The 18,855-nt window shown below is 38.8% G+C and overlaps 1 protein-coding gene across 1 annotated transcript in view; it reads right to left on the bottom strand.

Annotated features, from left to right (window-relative positions):
• The window catches only part of LRP5 (LDL receptor related protein 5), a 175,748-nt gene that overhangs the window by 115,195 nt on the left and 41,698 nt on the right, over positions 1–18,855 (bottom strand). The window contains 1 exon segment of the mRNA XM_062575962.1: positions 4,069–4,266. Coding sequence (XP_062431946.1) covers positions 4,069–4,266 — 198 coding nt within the window.

Raw genomic sequence — 18,855 nt, 5'->3', positions numbered from 1 at the left:
AACTCTGTTCACTTCCATCAAGCTCTGCCATAATGCAAGCTGACAAAACGTCATGTCATCCATCACAAAATTCAGACTCTATTCAAAACCATATTCTTCATTTTTGAGTGCTCTTCCTAATGTTACAATCATCAGTTTGTCTCCTGTCACTTATGCTTTGTCTAAGACCTAATTATAATGAATATAAATCAGAAACATTTGAGATGTTTCTCAACCCTCACTCTCTCACCCCAGCTCAGCCACACTGCTTTTCTAGCAGTGCATATATTTTAACATTTATTATGAGCTGAACTGAAAGCTGCAAATCATACAACATTTCCAATATGTTTTCTGAATGCAATGGATCCACATATTGTAATAGCTTTGTGTAATTCACTTTCTGCAGTTTTGGGACATTTACTCAGTAGGTAAAAATGCGCTTATTTGACAATTTCTCAGTCAAAGTAATATGAACTCAGGTTTCACAAAATTCATGCCTTTTATGTTTGTACAAACACAAAGGCATACATAAACCTTCCACACTGGTGTTCTGACATGGCAAACTAGTATTCAGAATTTTCATCATATAACTTTAAGAAAGGTAAAGTCTCAACATCATCCTGAAGGAAAGTGAGGAACATATTTTCATATACCTATAATCAGATCTGCATTTGCATTGTTTCCCTAGAGGTTAAAAAAGGTCAGCTACCACTTGACAGGGAAAGAATTCTGTTTCATTTTTATCAGCAATGGCACCACCTGCATTTTCCTGGAAAAAAAAATCCCCCTCAAATTCTTCATATATTCACAAACGTTATGCACATAAAGGTCAGGTTTGCAAGACTGACATATGCAAACAAGTATTTGCAAGAAAAAGAACAATTCTTCTACCTTCTGTTTCAGAGGTGAAATTAAAACTGCTCTGAAATTTCTATCCTTCAAATTATACTAGTTCTCTCATCATAAAACACAGTTGAAAAAATAGAAATATGGGTTTCTCTTTCCCATTCCACTCTCACCTTTGCTGTTACTTCTTTATTACTCACAGCAACAGCTGAATTGAATTTCTAGTGTTGTAGCAGTTGTTTTCCACTATATATCTTCCCTATTTCTATCATTCTAGATATTAAGTTTCCTTCTCTCCCGTAATTACATCTCTGGAACTATTGAAACAGTTCCAGTTGACATACTCGTAGCTTGCTAACATATAAAAGACAGATTGCTCCACTAACTTTAATGCACTATGCAGAATGCAAATTTCCATTTTATTTGAAACCTGAAGTGATTCTGGGATAGAAGGAGTAAAAGTGCTTGAAATACCACAAGATTTCTTTGTTGACAAGTCAGGGTGAAATGTCATTTGCTCTGTTTAAAGAACAGAGGCCACCTCTCTCTCATACACCCATTCACACATTAAGCAGCCCACTTCTCTTCCAATTTGATTCCAAAGTTATTTTCAACTTTGAAGAATAACAGAAGTCTACATTGCCACCAGAACCTAAAAAGAGTTCCAGCTTTCTGTTTCAACATTGAAAGTGGAAAGGAGAAAAGAATAAATAAAAAAAAGTTTTTTTTAATTCTTAAAATTCAGATCAATATTCATGAGGTCTTATAAATATGCATAACTTTTTAAGAAGGAAGTTTTATCATATAGTGACATAAAATATACATGAAAATATGCGCAGCTAAATGACATTTAAAAGTCCCCATACAGTTGGATAAATACAAGGACTTTTCCAGAATGCATCCTGCATTGGAATAGCCTGACACTAAGTGTGTATTTACTCCCTCCAATCATTGAAAGTAAAATACGCAAGAAACGTACATCAATGTATGAAAAGTGTTTTTGCATCCAAAATGGTGCATACATTAATTTTTCTCCTAAAATATCAATTTCATTTATGATACAGTATAAAACTGCATGGGGGTCAGGAACACAGAGGTGGACGTGCACTAATCTGTCAAAAGTAATTCAGTCAGATTGCTAGGATTAGTGTATGTTCAAAAGACACCTTTCAGGTGGTCTTTCTCTTCCTTAATAAAAGCAAAATAAATTATTCTTACTAATTACAACTTTAAGTTCTGATACAAACATGTTTTCAAGTAACTTTTAAACAATTTGTATGTGCACAAGAACTGCAGAACCAGACTGGAAACACTCCCCTCTGCTACCATTCCTAAATTACAGAAACATATTTACGTTATATGTTTGAAATTTTTGATTTTGAATTTTGAGATACCAATTTCTTTCGGTCTATGAATCGGCACCATGCCTCCATTATCTAGCTCTTACATAGCACTATCATAGAATCATAGAATGGCAAGGTTGGAAGGGACCCTCTGGAGAGGACTATCTAGTCCAACCCTCAGTGTAGCCCATATGGGGATTGAATCCGCGACCTTGGCATTAGCAGCACCACGCTCTAACCAGCTGAGCTAAACCTATCAATGGAACTGAGTGTTTTATAAGGATGAGAGTGTTTTACAAAGGATGTCAATAATGTCATCCATCTTTTATGAGTATGAGAATTGGGTATAAAATACATTTCTGTTCAAAAAAAAAAAATAGAAAAGACCATGAAAAACGCAGTATTTTGGTGGAGAGACATATTACTCTATTACACGGATATACATAAAAAACCTCTCAATTTTCATCAATGCAAAGTGAGAAGAGAGAATTTTTAGATGCTTTAAAACACATAGATCATCTGCCCTATATAGAAGTCATTGTAATTTCCAATTTGCCTTAGGGGGTTGTTGACACACTGAGATAGCGACCTTCAGACAAGTCACCATTCAAATTGTGTTTTACCATATTTCAGCATTCCTCTGTTTATTTCCTCAGAGCTGATTTCTTTAGAATGAGTGCCAAAATATCAGCATCCAAAGCTGTGTTTCAGGACAAGAAGATTCAAGCTGGATAACGGAGTTCTCAATATTTCTATTCTTTACTTCAGCGCAAAGCAATAGATTCCACTCCCTTATGTAATGGCAACAATTATCTAATTTGCTTTTTAGAAAACTCATTACTTTATTGCAGGAATACAGTGTCAGTTTCTTTTCAGGAGAAGAATAGCAAATTACATCAATAGAAATGATGCACTGCAAGCCCACTATCAATCAGTGAAACCCATGCATTTACTTTGGCCTTTCTTGAACACCAAAGCCTGTGACCCAAATAGCTGGGCAGGCCATATTTAAGGCAGCATCATTCTGGTTTTCTCATCCAATCAGACCAAGCAGCATTTTATTAATCATATGTAAATCAGTTGCTGTGGAACACTCAGTAAACCAACTATTCAACAGACTATTCCTTTAAACTACCTGACGACCAGAGCCAGTCCAGGATGCAGAAACTTGCTTCCTTGGCAGGATGTTTCACAGGCAGATGACATTAGGCCTTCAGGACTTGCACAACCTACCCATCAACCGGTGGAGAGAATTTAAGGTACAAACTGAAACATCTAGGTCTGGCCTGTCTGAAGAGTCATATCTCTCTCTCTCTTCTCTCTCCCTCTCTCTCCCCAATCGCCAAAGCCAATATGGACACTGGGACCAGAGCCCACTGAACAAAATAGCCATGCTGTGCTTTCTACTAAGCCTTAAGGAAAAGTAACTTCCAGTTAACTCAGTCTGAAATAAGCTGAATTTAGTTGATTTATAGGCATGCACAAAGAACATCTTTGGATAGGGCCAAGGATAAGCATCTCTCAAAATACTGTTGAAAAAATTACAGTAACAATATTGTAAAATCCTAGTAGCATTAGTTAAATGTTAGATTGCCTAAGGCCACTGATAAGCATCTCATTATTTTAAAGATAAACATGAACCTAAAGAAGAAAAACCATGCTGTAGAAGGCAGCTATGAACAGTCTCCAGTGAAATGATGATGCAAATACTTACTTTCATTTTAAAAATTAGTTTTATGAGCATGAGAGGCTTTTTTATTTTTGCAAGGTTATTAACAGTTGAGTTCAGCAAGAACAATAAGGTTCTGACATTATTCTAGATTACTGTAAATGACTCAGTTCAAAATGAATGCTGGAGGAAAAATGATCCACAACATAGTATTAAGTAAAGGACACTTACCTAAAGGAACCATCCAAATTTGCTCTATGAATGAAACTCAGTTTTGCATCAGCCCAGTAAAGTTTCTGCTCATCAAGATCTATTGTGAGTCCATTTGGCCAATAAATATCTGAATCAACAATTATTTTTCGAGTGCTGCTGTCCATTCCTGCTCGTTCTATTCTGGGGGTTTCACCCCAGTCAGTCCAATACATGTATCTGAAAAAAAGAAAGCAGAGATGCAAACAAATTAAATCACAGTAAATGGTTGGCTTTAGGAACAGAAGGAATAACAACTCTTTGTAAATCCCAGAAAGGTTTGGTTTTATTTTTGCATCTTTTCCGTTCTGCCATACAGATCTATACACACATACACAGATCTGTACACCCTCAAAACATGTTAACATACAACAATTCAAACCACAACTCAAGAGGGTGGAAGGAAAGTCCTTTATGAGACTGTCTTTCAGTAGTATTGCCTCTACATAACGTATTATCATTATCTTTCAAAGTTGGACAGCAGCCTGGTTGTTACAAGCATTTACAACTGCAGATCATGCTTGCATGCCCAGTTATTTCAACTTAATATCCTAAAATCACATTCAGAAACAATCAATTACCCACCTAAGTAAGCAATTTCCACAAGGACTAAAATTGAACTTCCTTTTTAAAGTCTGGTAGACAGGAAAGAATAGAGTTAAGTGACCTGAAGTTCATTTCTGTCAATAAATTAAAATAAGAATGTAGACAGACTTAGAATGACACCAGATTAAGATTTTGGATGCTTTTCCCTTTTTCAATCCGTGCTGCATTTTTCCTGTCATTCACCTAACCACGTGGAGCCAATTTAAGTAGTCTAAATTGAGACTTTAGCAGCAGTTATCAACTGGAAAGGACCAGATCAAAATGGAGCAGCAACACGGAAAGTCTCCATGAGAAGTTGAGGGTGCAGTCAGAAGAAAAACTGTCCAATCAGAAGAGGACACTCAGCTGCCAGCTGGTAAATATTACCTAGAGAAATATATTCAGGTTGCAGATTAGTCATGCCAGGGGTACAAACGCAAAACAGCTGTTCCCATGCATGACCACCTCAGGCCAGTCTCTCAAACACAACAATATTGCTTTCCCCATGCCAATACAGCCATTTCAGCTCTGCCTGTGTTAGCAAGGCTTTGACCTGAACAAGCTCTCAACCACATTAGTCAGGTATCTTCCCTAGTGCTTTATTAGACCAGTAGCATTGGACTGGTGCCAGCCAGGCATTTGCACTGACTTACATGTAAGCTAAGTCCCGTTACCACTGGCACTCTGAAAGCAGAGCGAAGAGGCATCTATTTGGTCTTGCAGAGCCCACACTTAACCAGCGTTTCCATAACTTGGTTTATTCTAGCACCTCAGATCTGAAGAATACAGCACTAGCTATGCAGTTGTGCTACAAGCCTCAGAGGAGAGAAATGAATGTGTGTTCTGATCACACATGGGAGAACAAAAAGCTTCATGCCTTCTTTTACAAAAAAGAATGGTGTCCACTCTGGGAACGATGAGGAAACATTTGTAATTGCTGTCATGTTTCTCAGCTTCTGCAGAATGCCCTGCTCTCCCATTAGTAAAAATAAATAAATAAATAAATAATAAGTAAATAAATAAATAAAAGATGCTCAGCTGTAAGCTGCAGTAGCTGCCTCACAGGCAGCTGCGCCATCATCTCAGCAAAGGAGGAAGAGACAGCTGTACAGTTATCCCAGGCACACGTGCCTCAGAATAAACTCAGGCTTAAAAGGCTCTGGTCTAGATGTACATACTGCATCCTGATTAAGCCAGACTTCCAGTTCTAGCACAGCCTTAGGCACACCACAAGAGCTTCTCCTGTTCTGAGCCACAGCATTTATTTAAACCATTCTGCTCATAGCAGCATATATCATTATTAGCCTCTGTTTATTCTGTTGGGGAGGAAGCTCCTTTATATATAAAACCATATATGTATGGGTCAGCTGCTCCTGAAGAAGCAGAAGCAGCAGCTGAGCTGCCACAGTTCACAGGCGAACGTATGAATTTAAATTGCCATTCATTTTGGTTTTCCTTAACAAGTCAGTCTGTAATTTGTGGCAGTTCAGGCTGGGTGATGAAGCAGCTATTGACAAACAACTGAAGCCAGAGAAATGCAGACACAAAAGAAACTATCTGCACAAGCAGCTGGGGAATCAGGCTGACAAACTGATCTGACCAAATATCTATTTTTGGCCAGATCATTTTTCAGTCAAATTAGTTCTCTGATCTGGCTCACCTGTAGTAGCTTGAAATATTTGAAGGACACCTGGAACCACCCCTGCAGAAATGAAGGACAAAAGGAGCAGGGGACAGAAACAACACCCAATACAGCTATCCCAACATCAGCAGTCCCTGTTCCTGCAGGGAATCCCATAATTTCTGCACTTGAATTTTCAGACTATAAAACCAAAGTATTTCCTCCCTCCTACATCTTCCCTGATTTACAGGGCTATAACGCCACTAAATTCACTGGAGCATCTTCAGTAGATCTTGGATGGGGCACAAATTATTAAAAGGAACACACCCAAAGACAACGCAGGAACCATCTTGGACCAGCATTATCTTCTAGATCTATTCAAGGCTAGTAAAAGGTAACTTGCCTTGAAAATGGGACTAACCACTCTCAGATTAGGCTATTGTTCTCTTTAATACAAATTAAACTGGCCTCTTGAACACCCAACCAAGACAAGGCTATTTTGACATATCTTCACTGCTCTGAAGGACAGCTTTCATGCCAAAACATCCAAGCTCAAATTCTCAAATTCACATTAATTTAGTTATTCCTTAAGACTAATCCAGTAATCAATTCGGAACAGTTGAGAATCTGTAAATGTAAAAAAAAAAAAAAAAAAAAAAAAAAAAAAAAAAATCTGGCTATTAAAAGTTGACTTTGGGCTATATCATACAGCTATGACAATCCTGCACTTATATACGTAAACACACAAATGCAGACTATGTAGGAGTTTACACCAAAATAACTGCCACAATTTCTGATTTAAAAGCAAAACTAAAAAAGATAAAACTAGCTAAGTCAAATTAAACATTAAAAGCAGTCTGAAACAAAAAGGATGAACAAATATCCCAAATGCACCAAAAATTACCCTCGAATAAAAGCCCTCTCCTCAAGTCTCTCACTAAGAGAGGCTTACAGCTTGCCCTGAAGCTCAATGAAGTCAGGTGAAGAAGTCTGTAAGCCACAGGGCCCCACTGAAGTATTTTCTGTAAGCAACTGTCTTTTTTATGATATTAAAGGGGCTCCAGCTCAACATCCACCCCTTCGCCACAACCTGTGGCTTTATTTCATAGCTGATGTGGTTTCCCATGGGGGAGACCCATGACTACACCGAGATTACCGGACAAAACTAGCACTTTCAACTTCACACATGATTCAGAACTACACCCCTGTCCTTTAGCTTGCTGACAGGTGCAACCCTCACCCCTCAGTAATGTGCAGGCCATCCAAAGGTCTGCACAGTACTGTAAGAGTAAGAGACTCCCCCCAAAAAAAGGCTAGCAGGATGAAGATCTATTTAGCCATTAGTCCCAGAGCACTGCTGCGTAGGCAGCGGAAGTAAAAAGTAAAGGCAGCAGCTGTACAGCTAAAGCTGCTTATCCAACTCCCCCAGAGAGGCATTGCCCTGCAGCCCTCCCTAGGCAAGTCAGCTCCACTGGCAAATCAGCGCCTTGGACTCTACAACTGCTAGGGCAGTCCCTGGGATCCTCCTTCTCCCACCATATCAGCTAGGCTGTTTTGACTTTTTTTGGTCAAATAACTCAAGGCACAACCCAGCAGCTGACACGAGACACTAATAGGCCATAAAATGTTTTAAATGCCTGTCTTCGTGGGATTTTCAAGAACATGCACAGTGTCAAAATTTCCTTTTTTACCCTCCTCTATCTTATAAGAGTGACAAAGCCAGTTCAAACCAAATTAAGCATAAATATTATGCTGGCTGAGATATCCTACACTGAGAATCAGCTGAAACAGAATTTTTCTGGGTAAGTTACAAATCCTGGCAAAAATCCATGGTTATTATGGAAAGAATGACACAAGCTTAGGTACAGCAGCACTAGCAAACTCCTCTGGAACAACAATACTACAGCAAGAGTTTATCAGAAGAGTCAGAACACTAAAATAGGTCAGGATAGGGCTGGGAAACAAGCTCCCAAATCCTCAGGCTTTCTAAGGAAGTGACATGCTCACAAATCTAGTTACACACTGTGGAAAACTGCCACTGAGAGGGTCTTTTACTACTAGTATCATAGCTATCCAAGCAACAGCAGCAAGGAAAAGGGATAGGGGGAAGAGGAAGAAGAACAGCAAGAAAAGGGAAATTTACCCAGAAAAAAGGGAAACTCTTAGCCAAGCAAGCTAAAGGAAAGTAACAATTCAATGAGACCACAACTTGTAAACTAGAAAATTAATAATAATAATCATTCAGGATATTTATTTAGTATAAGTGGATATAGATGTGCCTATTTGTAGGTCAAGCTCCACAAGAAAAAAACTACAGGGCTGGGGGAACAAACCTTACTGTGATTAGTTAGCAATAGAAAGCCAAAAGTTTCATATCTACCTGTAAAATAACCCATGGATCTGCTACAGAAATTTAGAGTCTTCTATCAAAACTACAGAAATCTCTTCAAGTCCACAGGGCTCATCGGAGAATGATGAGCCTCCCCACAATTAAGTATTTTAACAATGTCCAGTAATAGCTATTATATATTTCAGTTTGCATCTTCAAAATGTGCCCAGGAAACAGGAACAATCCCCCAGTAGATATTTTTGTTTGTATTTGGGCAGGAAAGGAAGGGAAGGGAAAGAGAGAAAGGCAGAAAAGAACATGACAAAAAGCTGGAGTAAAGTGGCTTATCACAGAAAAATCAAGTTATAGCTACAATGTTTTATTGTCAAGTGTAATAGTTACATACTGCATTCTGTGAGGAAACGATTTTAATAAGAATGTTTAAGCCAGTTAAAAATACATCATTTAGGAGACTAGAGTGATAACTGAGACACACATGTACAAGAGGGGAAAAAAAGAAAAAGAGGATAATCTCATAAAAATGGGTGACTTTAAAAAAAAAAAAAATGCTCAGAAGCCCACATTTCTGTCTGTCCTCAGCAGAAACCTTGAACTTCAAAACAGTCTTACCATCATCAGGAGTTTTACTGACATCTGATGTTTTTGGTTTGGTTTTTGTTCTTCAAATCTACCCTTGTTTGCTGGTGTCCCATATGTTAGTAACCCTTCAGTATATTTTTAATTTTAAAAAAAGTGAAATGAATTGGATATTTAGCCCAGAGAGGATTTCAGAAGCATTCAATAGAATATGCAAAGAATGTCAGTCCAATATTATCTGTGCTATTAAAATGCTTTCCACTATGGGAGATTGTTGAAAAGACGTATGTTCAACAATAATGGAGAGCCTCCTCTGTGTACTTAGGTAGGGCTTTTTGGTTTTGTTTTTCAGAAACAATTACAGTTTTAAACTTCCTTGGGCTAGGGAACATTGACAACTGTAAGGAGCTAAAAACACAAAACCCGGTATCTTAGCACACATTAGATCAACTGTGTTTTAAAGGCTGACATTTGGCATCCCAGGAGTTTTGTATCCCACCTGGGCAGCAACAGGTCAATGAAAGCAGAGCAACACTGAGGTTATAAATGAAAATAAAAACATTTTTTCTAAAGAACCAATTAGAAAAGTAAGCAAAATTCACTGCTAAGCAACTATCGCAAATCAATACTCTTAAAAGAAAAAACACAGAGCACTACAGAAGCACAGAACAAAAAGTAGCTTTGGGACAATCTCTCTGCTTATTTTATCCAGTTCTATGGGGATGCTAAAGTGCCATTTACTATGCTCCCTTACTGGGATCTACCCTTTCCCTCCAGACCTTTTTCATTATTATTGGGTTTTTCTGGCCTTGAGAGAAAGCAAGAGAGAGACATTAACCTCTAATAATTATTTCATAACAATTGCACCAATTCTGTCCCTAGGGTTAATCATACTTTGCTACACCAAACAGACAGCAGGAGAAAAGCAGAGCAAAAGTCAAAGCTTCATCAGTGAGAAGATATAAACATATGCTTCTTTCTGATCACACAACCACTAACAGATCATCAAGTCCATAATTCAGTAGCCAAAAGCTTGCAGGACTCAGTGGAGTTTGTAAGATTCAGTTACTCATCTATTAATAGTAGTAAGCACAGTAGCTCCAAACTTCACTACCAAGCTTTCTAGTCAGTAGACATGCAGCCCAACCACAGTCAGCAAGCCACTGGATTTTGCCTTATACTTAATTACCACATTGAATCAGAATTTAAACAGTGCTTCAGTAGCATCAGAAGAATGAGACCGAAAGCCACCTTCTGAAATAAACTGCACCCCAGTGGCCTTACTTTTGCCCACTTAACTCATTTTAAAATTCCAGATGCAAGAGCAAAACCAGGATGGAGACCATATTTTCCCTCAGTTTTAAAGCTTATTTCCTGGTACTTTATCCCTCTTGTCATCATTTTTGACAAGAGTAGAAATCACAACCATGCCCTCAAAATAGCCAGTCAGCAATCTGAGCTGGAAGCTATCATCGGTGGGATTGCCCCCACCACTGCCGTGTTTCCATCCAACACTGTTTCCATCTCCCCAAATACAGTATCTCATTGTCAAATGTTATTCAACCTGCTTATACAGAAAGGGCCAATTGCACAGATGATGTAAATCAGCACAAACTTCTCTGATTTCAACACTCACACAAGCCCAGGGCATAAAACAGGAGTTTACAGGAAATTGCCATGAAGTTTGGTTCCTGCACATTTTAAACTTACTTCCTCCATCCTATCATATAAGTTACAAAAAGAAAACAAAAGAAAAAAAAAAGAGTAGAAAAGCCCAGGAATGAAAAGTTGCAGAATTGACAGTGATCAGAAATATCAACAGCTAAACTCAGCTGCTGAATGACATAGTGCTGATCATCAAAAGAAGGGAAAAGGCTATCCTTACATAGCATTAAAATGCAAATTACTTGCTCAAGTTATCTTATATTTTACAAGCACTGAACTTTGCAAACTGGATGTTCTTTACAAAACACACAGCATCAAAAGATGTTTTTACTCCAAATCAAGAACGTGTACCCTATACATAACCATAACCCATGTTCAAAGAAATATATTTAAAATAAAACAAACATACATCCCAAGAACCACCTCTCCACTACAGCCTTCCTACAGCAGTTCTTTAATTTTCACAGGTTTGCTCTTTTAATAAAAATATATGTATTTATACACACACACACACACACACACACACAAATATATATACAGTATAACATTTGGAGACCGAGAAGGAAGATGAAACGTGGTTTCTTATCAACCAATACATGGTCGCATGCTATTACAATGAAGTGCTTTCAAAGAAAGATCATCTCTTTCCCTGCTCTCCCATATGGAAAAGAATAAAATGCCCTAGTGATTTCTCAAAGGTAAACAAGCATGTATTCAACACAGCTTCAACAGCCTGTTAAAAAAAACAGGTTACATGACACAGCAAAAAGCTGAACGGTCCTTGGAGAGAAGGAGAGAAGAACAGCCATAAAGAGCTAAAATGAGTACTCATATTCCTTTTAAATACTTCTCACAGTCAGCAGATAAGGTACAAGAAACACAAGCAACGTCACATATTCTTCCCAGACATACCTGAGAAGAGATGAAGAAATACACTATTTAAAAGATATGATCTCATATTGACAGCACTTTCCAAGCAACTCAGCATCATAACACCACTCTAAGATAGTCCAGGAAATCACAGAAAACAAGCTGGGAAAGGATCGTGGGAGACTGAGAGCCCTACTCCAGAAAGGCCCCATTTTCACAGAATCACTGAGGCTGGAAAGAACCTCTGGAGATCATCTAGTCCAAACCCCGCTGCTCAAAACAGGGTAAAGCAGAGCAGGTTGCCCAGGACCATGTCCAGTCAGGTTCTGAATATCTCCAAGGATGGAGACTCCACAACCTCTCCTGGCAACCTGTTCCAGTTTCTGACCACTCCCTCAGTGAAAAAGAGAGTTGTAATGTTTAAATGAAGCTTTTAGTTTGTGCCCATTGCCTCTTGTCCTTTCACAGGCCACCACTGAAAAGAGTTTGGCTCCATCTTTACTCCCCTCCCATCAGGTATTTATACATGCTGATAAAGTCTCCCAAGCCTTCTTTTCTCCAGACTAAACCATTGCACACCTCTCAGCCTCTCCTTATATAAGACAACCTTCAGCCTCTTAATCATCTTTGCAGCTCTTTGCTGGACTCACTCCAAAAGGTACATGTCTCTCTTGTACTGGGGAGTCCAGCATCGGACAGGCTCCAGATGTGCTCTCACAAGCACTGAGTAGAGGGGGAGGACCATCTCCCTCAACCTGCCAGTGATGTCCTTCTGTCTGCCTTCTCTGCTGCAAAAGCACACTGCTGGCTCAGACTCAACTTACAGAGTATTAGGACCCCCAGGTCCTTCTCTGTAAAGCTGCTTTCCAGGTAGTCAGCCCATAGTATGTACTGGTACATGAGGCTGTTCCTCCCCAGATGCAGCACTTTGCAAGGATTTTGCACAGGCAAAAGCTGAGGTCCCACATTCTGGCACTTTATCCAAGGCCACATAATGAGAAAAGCATTAGAATCGGGCCTATAAAAGAAGAGGAATCTAGTTCCCCATCCAATGCTCAAACAACTAGAAGATAGCTTTTTAACTTGGGCAAACAGCAGCAATTCCTACCCAATGCTTCAGGTAGAGATCAGCTGTTGTGTATCAGCTGCTGATCCACCGTTTACAATGCAGCTTGCTACAGCAACCTGAAATGAGTGCTGGTTCACCATAAAATGCCATTTCCATAGTGGGAAGGGAAGCAAGAATCATCTCCAGCTAATCTCTTCCTGCTCAGAGGTCAGAATCCCAGGAATATGAGCATGCATCAGGCCACGGAGCACTGGAGGAACTGTAGATAAAAGATTTCTTAGACTGTGGTTCATTGATAAGTTATCTTTTGGAATAAATCTGACTTCAGCTATTTCTGCCTCCACTTCACCATTGTCCTCTCAGGAAACCGTGTTTCAACTAGACTGACACCACAGTTAGCAAAGCAGCATTATAAAATAAATCAGGAAACTGATTTCCTTAAACAAACGGCTTGCAACATTTTCAAAGGCATCAAAACTTTTTAAACATGATAGTTCCTTGAACTCATTCACAACACAAGACAGAAACCTTGTGCTAGCATAACTGAAGGAGGAAAAAGGGGAAGAAAAAAAATGAGCAGAGGGCTGGAATTCCTTTTCCTCAGGGAAACACAAAAGCTACAGCTCACACACTGTCTGGACAGCAATCGCAGGTGATAAAACGAATCAGGATGCTTTGCAGCTATGCTAGTAGCTGCAGACCCCCAGCTGGGAGATCCTGACCTATCTGAGCCTATGTCACACAACAAAAGAATCAGTGAGTTTATTTGGGGAGGGATTGCTAATCTGCCAAACAAATACACAATCACAGCATTTTACTAGCCCAAGGTCACAAAGAAAAACTGCAGCAGAGTTGGAAATTGGGATAGTATCTTTTAAGATTAAATTTAATATTCAACTTACTGTCCATCAGCACCCCAGCTCCTTCTTCCTTCATTAAAAAAAATCCTTTTAAGAAAGGGAAAAGATAGTCCAGATCTCACAACATTTAACTCATTTTAAGGTACTGCAGCACTTCAAAAATCAGAGGAGATCCACCTTCTAAAAGGTGCAGAATAAACTGACAAACTCTCTCCCCATCAGCTTGCAGAGGTATCTCCCTCTCTCTGCTGATTAGTGAGGGAAGTCATCCTATTTTTAAACAAACAAGCAAATAAACAACTATTTAAACATGCATTCAACAGGTTGCATGGAAAATTTCTTTCTTCATCTTAAAATATTGCTTGCTTTTACATGAAAAAACATACTTTAACATACTTTAAGTTAAACAAGCCACACATCCATGATCATCAGAATGGTGCGAGTCCAGCCATATCAGTCTGCTATGTATGCCATCATTTCCACATCATCACATAGAAATCCAACCTCCACACCTCTTCAGCTCTAGAGCCAGTAACAAAACCAAAGCTATATTCCTGACTTCAAAAGAGAAGCACAAAGCAGCACACGTTGGCATTGAGACAACTGAAGCCATCCCATCGTTGCACTGATTAATGCCTTCTGCTCGGCTAAAAATGGTGCAGAAATAAAAATAAAATAATATTTTTTTTAAAAAGGTAAGAATCATATGGCTTCTGAACTACTTAAGAAGGCTAAAAGCATTCAGGGCAAAGGAGCCTCAGTAAGGGAGATTCAGCCCCTTCATTAGCATATAAGGCATCACAGAATTTGAGAGAGTGCTTAATGGGAGAAGGAGTTTTCTGAGGTTATTAAAGACATCTACAGACTTCCATTTCTTCCCCAAGCAATTTCAGCTGGAAAAAAATCCCACTTTCTTCTACTCCCTTTAAATAGGCAGCTCTACCCCCAAATGAGGCAAATGGTTTTTGAATAATCTATGCCCTTTAGTCATACCTATGAGCAGGAAGGCAGGGAGGGGAGGGGAACAAAAGAGAACGATGAAACATTTACAGAGAGGCTGTCACCGTCAAGGGCACCCATCTGAAAATTAGAGTAAATAACACTTCCCACAAGAACTTCAAGTTGCTCAGGCATGAGACTATTTGCAGCTATTTGGCCACACAACGTATCAAAAGCTTTCCAACTACCAGAAATTACAGCCATACCAAGAGACTGGATATGACTCGTAATCAATTATATGGTTGAGTACTTTTCTTACATTATAAGAAAACAACCATGCTACTTATACATTCATCCCCATTGCAGTGTTTCAAACAATTAATCAAAAGCTTCAAAATAATTGTATACTTCAAGTTAATTACTTAGACACATAGGATATAAGTTAGACTCTGTCTTTCTAGGTAGAGGTAATCCAGAGTTCCACTCAAAACAAGGTCATCTTCTGCATTTTAACCAAGTAGCCACAAACAGAAGATGCTCAAAAGCACAATCTTTACCCACACCACATTTAATTTTTTTCTTCTCTGATATATTTAATAGTCACAAGTTTGTATGAGTATTCTGCCTCCTCTCAATGGTTTCAAAAGAGATAAGATCAGACTGATGATATACTGCTAAAATATGTCACCATACAAAGCAATTTAAACCAAAATATTCAAAGCCTCAGTCCAGCACAGCACATACAAACATAAGCTTTGGCATACAGATGAACCCAATGATTTCAAAACAGGAAAGCCAACATACTTAACCTTAATCATGCAATATAGTATGTGGGACCAAGTTCTTGGTGAATCAGCGCTAAACACCTCCAGGGCTTTTCTTAAGTGCAGCTGTAAACACAATTGTGAATTATATAAGAACAGCAACAGGTCTGTCTCACACTGTATTGTGACACTAAGGAAGCCACTGGATTATCAGCCAGGTACACTCGAGACCTTCAACTCAGACTGTAAACTAAGAGCTTTCTAATTCTAATAGCTATCCCTTCTGAATACATTTTTATACCCCATACTTGTCACACTTAGTCATCGCATCCTTTTCTTCAGTGGTAAACTGCACCTTATTAGTCAAGGGCAGTCATTGCTTAATGATTTTAGCTAATGTACATAAGCAATCTGAAGAAGTTAGACTAAACCAGGGAACACAAATACTTCTGTAACACTATTCAGAACCTGACTAGACTTGTTGTAACCTCTGAACTAATGACCATTCTGCAATATGCCAAAGCTGATGATTGCTAGCTTTATCCTTTGTACCCAATAATTTTTTAATTGCTGTTTTCTAATTTGCATCTTTCTCATTTCCTTCCTTGAAAGCCTCTGTCGTTCCAAAAAAGAGAAGGCTGGTACATAAATCAACTTAGCTACCGTGCTGCCCTACTGGCTCTCCCATTGTCCAACAGAACAAAATATCTTTCATGCCGTGGTATTAAGAACTAAAATGAGGGAGGAAATATAGAAAGATGCAAATAGGTTTGCAGCTTTCCTCTGCAATTCCTTCAGCCAATCAAATGATTTTAAAGGTCCTTGCTCTCCTCCTTGACAAACATCCCCAGCACTCATTTCTACAAATCACTCCAGAGAGAGCATGGCAGCTCAGGTATGCCAATTCAACAAACCCAGTAACTACACCAAGCCAACAGTGCTGTTACACACACACAAAAGGTATACAAGACAGCACTTTTCTGGACTTTTTTTTTCTTTACTTTTTCTTTAAAAACCATTTCATGGAGGTCTGAAGCGCAAAGCTGAGTCAGACGGCAGATGGGGCAGAAACTTCTTAAGTAGTATGCTCTACTGAATCAATGGTAACACAGAAAATACAGACTAAACTTGAACAGCAAACTTGCCACAGCCCTCATGCAACAGGAACAACTTCAAGATTTTTATTAATCAGAGTAGATGTTTCTAATAAATTGCAGGCTTTAATGTCAACTAATTCGTCTGAGATGAAATAGTGTCTCAAATTTACCTCCATTAGCACTTAGCAGTGAACATCAGGTCTGCAGATGCACTACAGTTTCTCAGAATCAGAGCCGTGCATTGCAAGTTAAAGGCAGCAGAGTCTCATGTTTTAGATTCAGAGGTCCTAGACTTAATGTCCCTTGTAAACAAAAATTCTAGGCTGTTAAGATCCAAGATCTTCGCTACATAATTGAAAATTAATTCACTTGTTTTGACTATGTGTTCACACATTTAAATAAAATAAAATAAAATAAAATCTTTAGAGGAAACTAAAGTTTCCTTGCCTGAACACACAGTAAGCACTTGTTACTGAAATGCTTTGTTGTTCCTTCACGCAACATTTATAATGTTTTGGTTCTTTTCACTTGGCCACACAAGATCTTTCTTTAGGCTCAAGTAAAACTTTACATACACCAACTTGAGTTTTCTTAGAAATTGCTGTGCCAAAAAACACAGAAATACTTGAACAGAAACTGCAAACTCTAACTTAACAAAACAGACTACTGAATCTCGCACCAACTGTTTACTTAGCAAGAATATAGAAATGCTGATGTTTTCCAAAACAGCATCAAGAATTTAGCCACATGTCTTCCGCTAAAATAAATTCAGCTTCACATACAACCCTGTGATCAGGTCTGGGATCACAGAATCACACAGAATGGTTGAGGTTGGAAGAGACCTCTAGAGATCATCTATTCCCGCCCCCTGCTGAAGCAGTGTCACCTATAGCATGTCAGACAGGATCACATCCACACGGGTTTTAAATATCTCTAGAAAAGGAGACTCATATGGATCTGGACGCTCAGACCAAATTGTCAGGGAATCTACAGAAAAATGTTTTGTGCTGTCCACTTAGCTTATCCTCAATTTCAAGGGAACAAAGTAAGTAGTGTATCACGTTTTCAGTTTCTCTTGATTCCAAGAACTCATCATAGATCCCGCAAGAAGGCTTTGAGGTGCATGGAAAAGAGTGCCATGTTATGTATTAAACGACTGCCTGTTATTATGATACTCTCTATCATCATCAGAAAATCCTGTACAATTAATGATCTTCACTAGCTCTTTGAAGACTGTATTTTAATCCTTGTCTAGACACCTACAGATGGTCTGAAACAGTCTCTCACAGTCTGCCTTAAAAGAAATAAGTTTTAGAAATATGTTGAATGATGATTTCTAGCGGGGAAAGAGGGGATAAAAGATGACATGAACATTTCTCTCTCGAGTTACAACTACATCTCATTATTACTGCTGCTTCATTCTGCTTTTTCTAAGACTGCCTTCTCTAGGTAACTGGCCCTTTACAGAGATGTCATATAAACTTTCAGAGTATTCAGATATTCTAAAAATCCATTACCGCAACAGAGAAGCCCTTAGATTACCATTAGCTTTACAGAAGCAAGGTGGGTCAAATGGATAAAGTTCACTTTAAAAATGTCATTATGCCAAAAACTTCTAAGCTACTATTTAGCATGCCTGCCAAAACATTCAAAAAACATACTTTTGAATTTCAGCCTGCCATCACAGAAAAAGAGGCTTGGGAAGGAACCTCTGGAGGCAGCCAGTCCATCTCCCACAGCCTGAGGCTTGGTCTATTACACCTACAGCATTCCTTACAGATGATCAACTCACTTGTTCTTAAAGGTCTTTAGCAACAGATACTCTGTAAATCCACAGTAGACCTGGCTAGAAAGTACTAAGCTTTTTTTTTTTTTTTTTTTTTTTTTTTTTTTTTTTTTTAAGGGGGGGGGGCTTTATGTTGGCTTTCAAATAGCAAGGCTACTTAGAGCTCTGGAAAGGCTGCCTGGGGAGGTCACAGAGTTTCTCTAAAGGCTTTTAAGAAAAACATCACTGATCACCCTTAAAGGACACAGCGCATTTCAGTACTTCTGTTCTTCCCTATGCCTTCAGTCATCTCCTCTTCTATATGTTAAACAACCTGAAACTGTTCAACTTTTCCTAAGAGGCCACATTTTCAGGATCACTGTACATTCACAGATTTTTCCTCTAGTGTCTCTAAGTAGTGCATGTCTTGAAGAAAGGCACGTAAAATGGGATAAACCTTTTTATCAGGTAAATGCCATGCTGGGCATAACATGTCACTGCGGATATCAGAGCATGAAAGGGAAGACCTCCACGTATCTCTGCAAAACAGCCTTACTAAAGCCAAGGGAAAAGAAAACATGTTGCTTATCGGCATGAGGTCACGTTAT

Source organism: Rhea pennata, chromosome 5 (genome assembly GCF_028389875.1).
Source record: "Rhea pennata isolate bPtePen1 chromosome 5, bPtePen1.pri, whole genome shotgun sequence".
NCBI classification, from domain to species: domain Eukaryota; kingdom Metazoa; phylum Chordata; class Aves; order Rheiformes; family Rheidae; genus Rhea; species Rhea pennata.
Note: the sequence above shows the minus strand (reverse complement) of the source record. Positions and strands in the feature narration are given on the sequence as shown.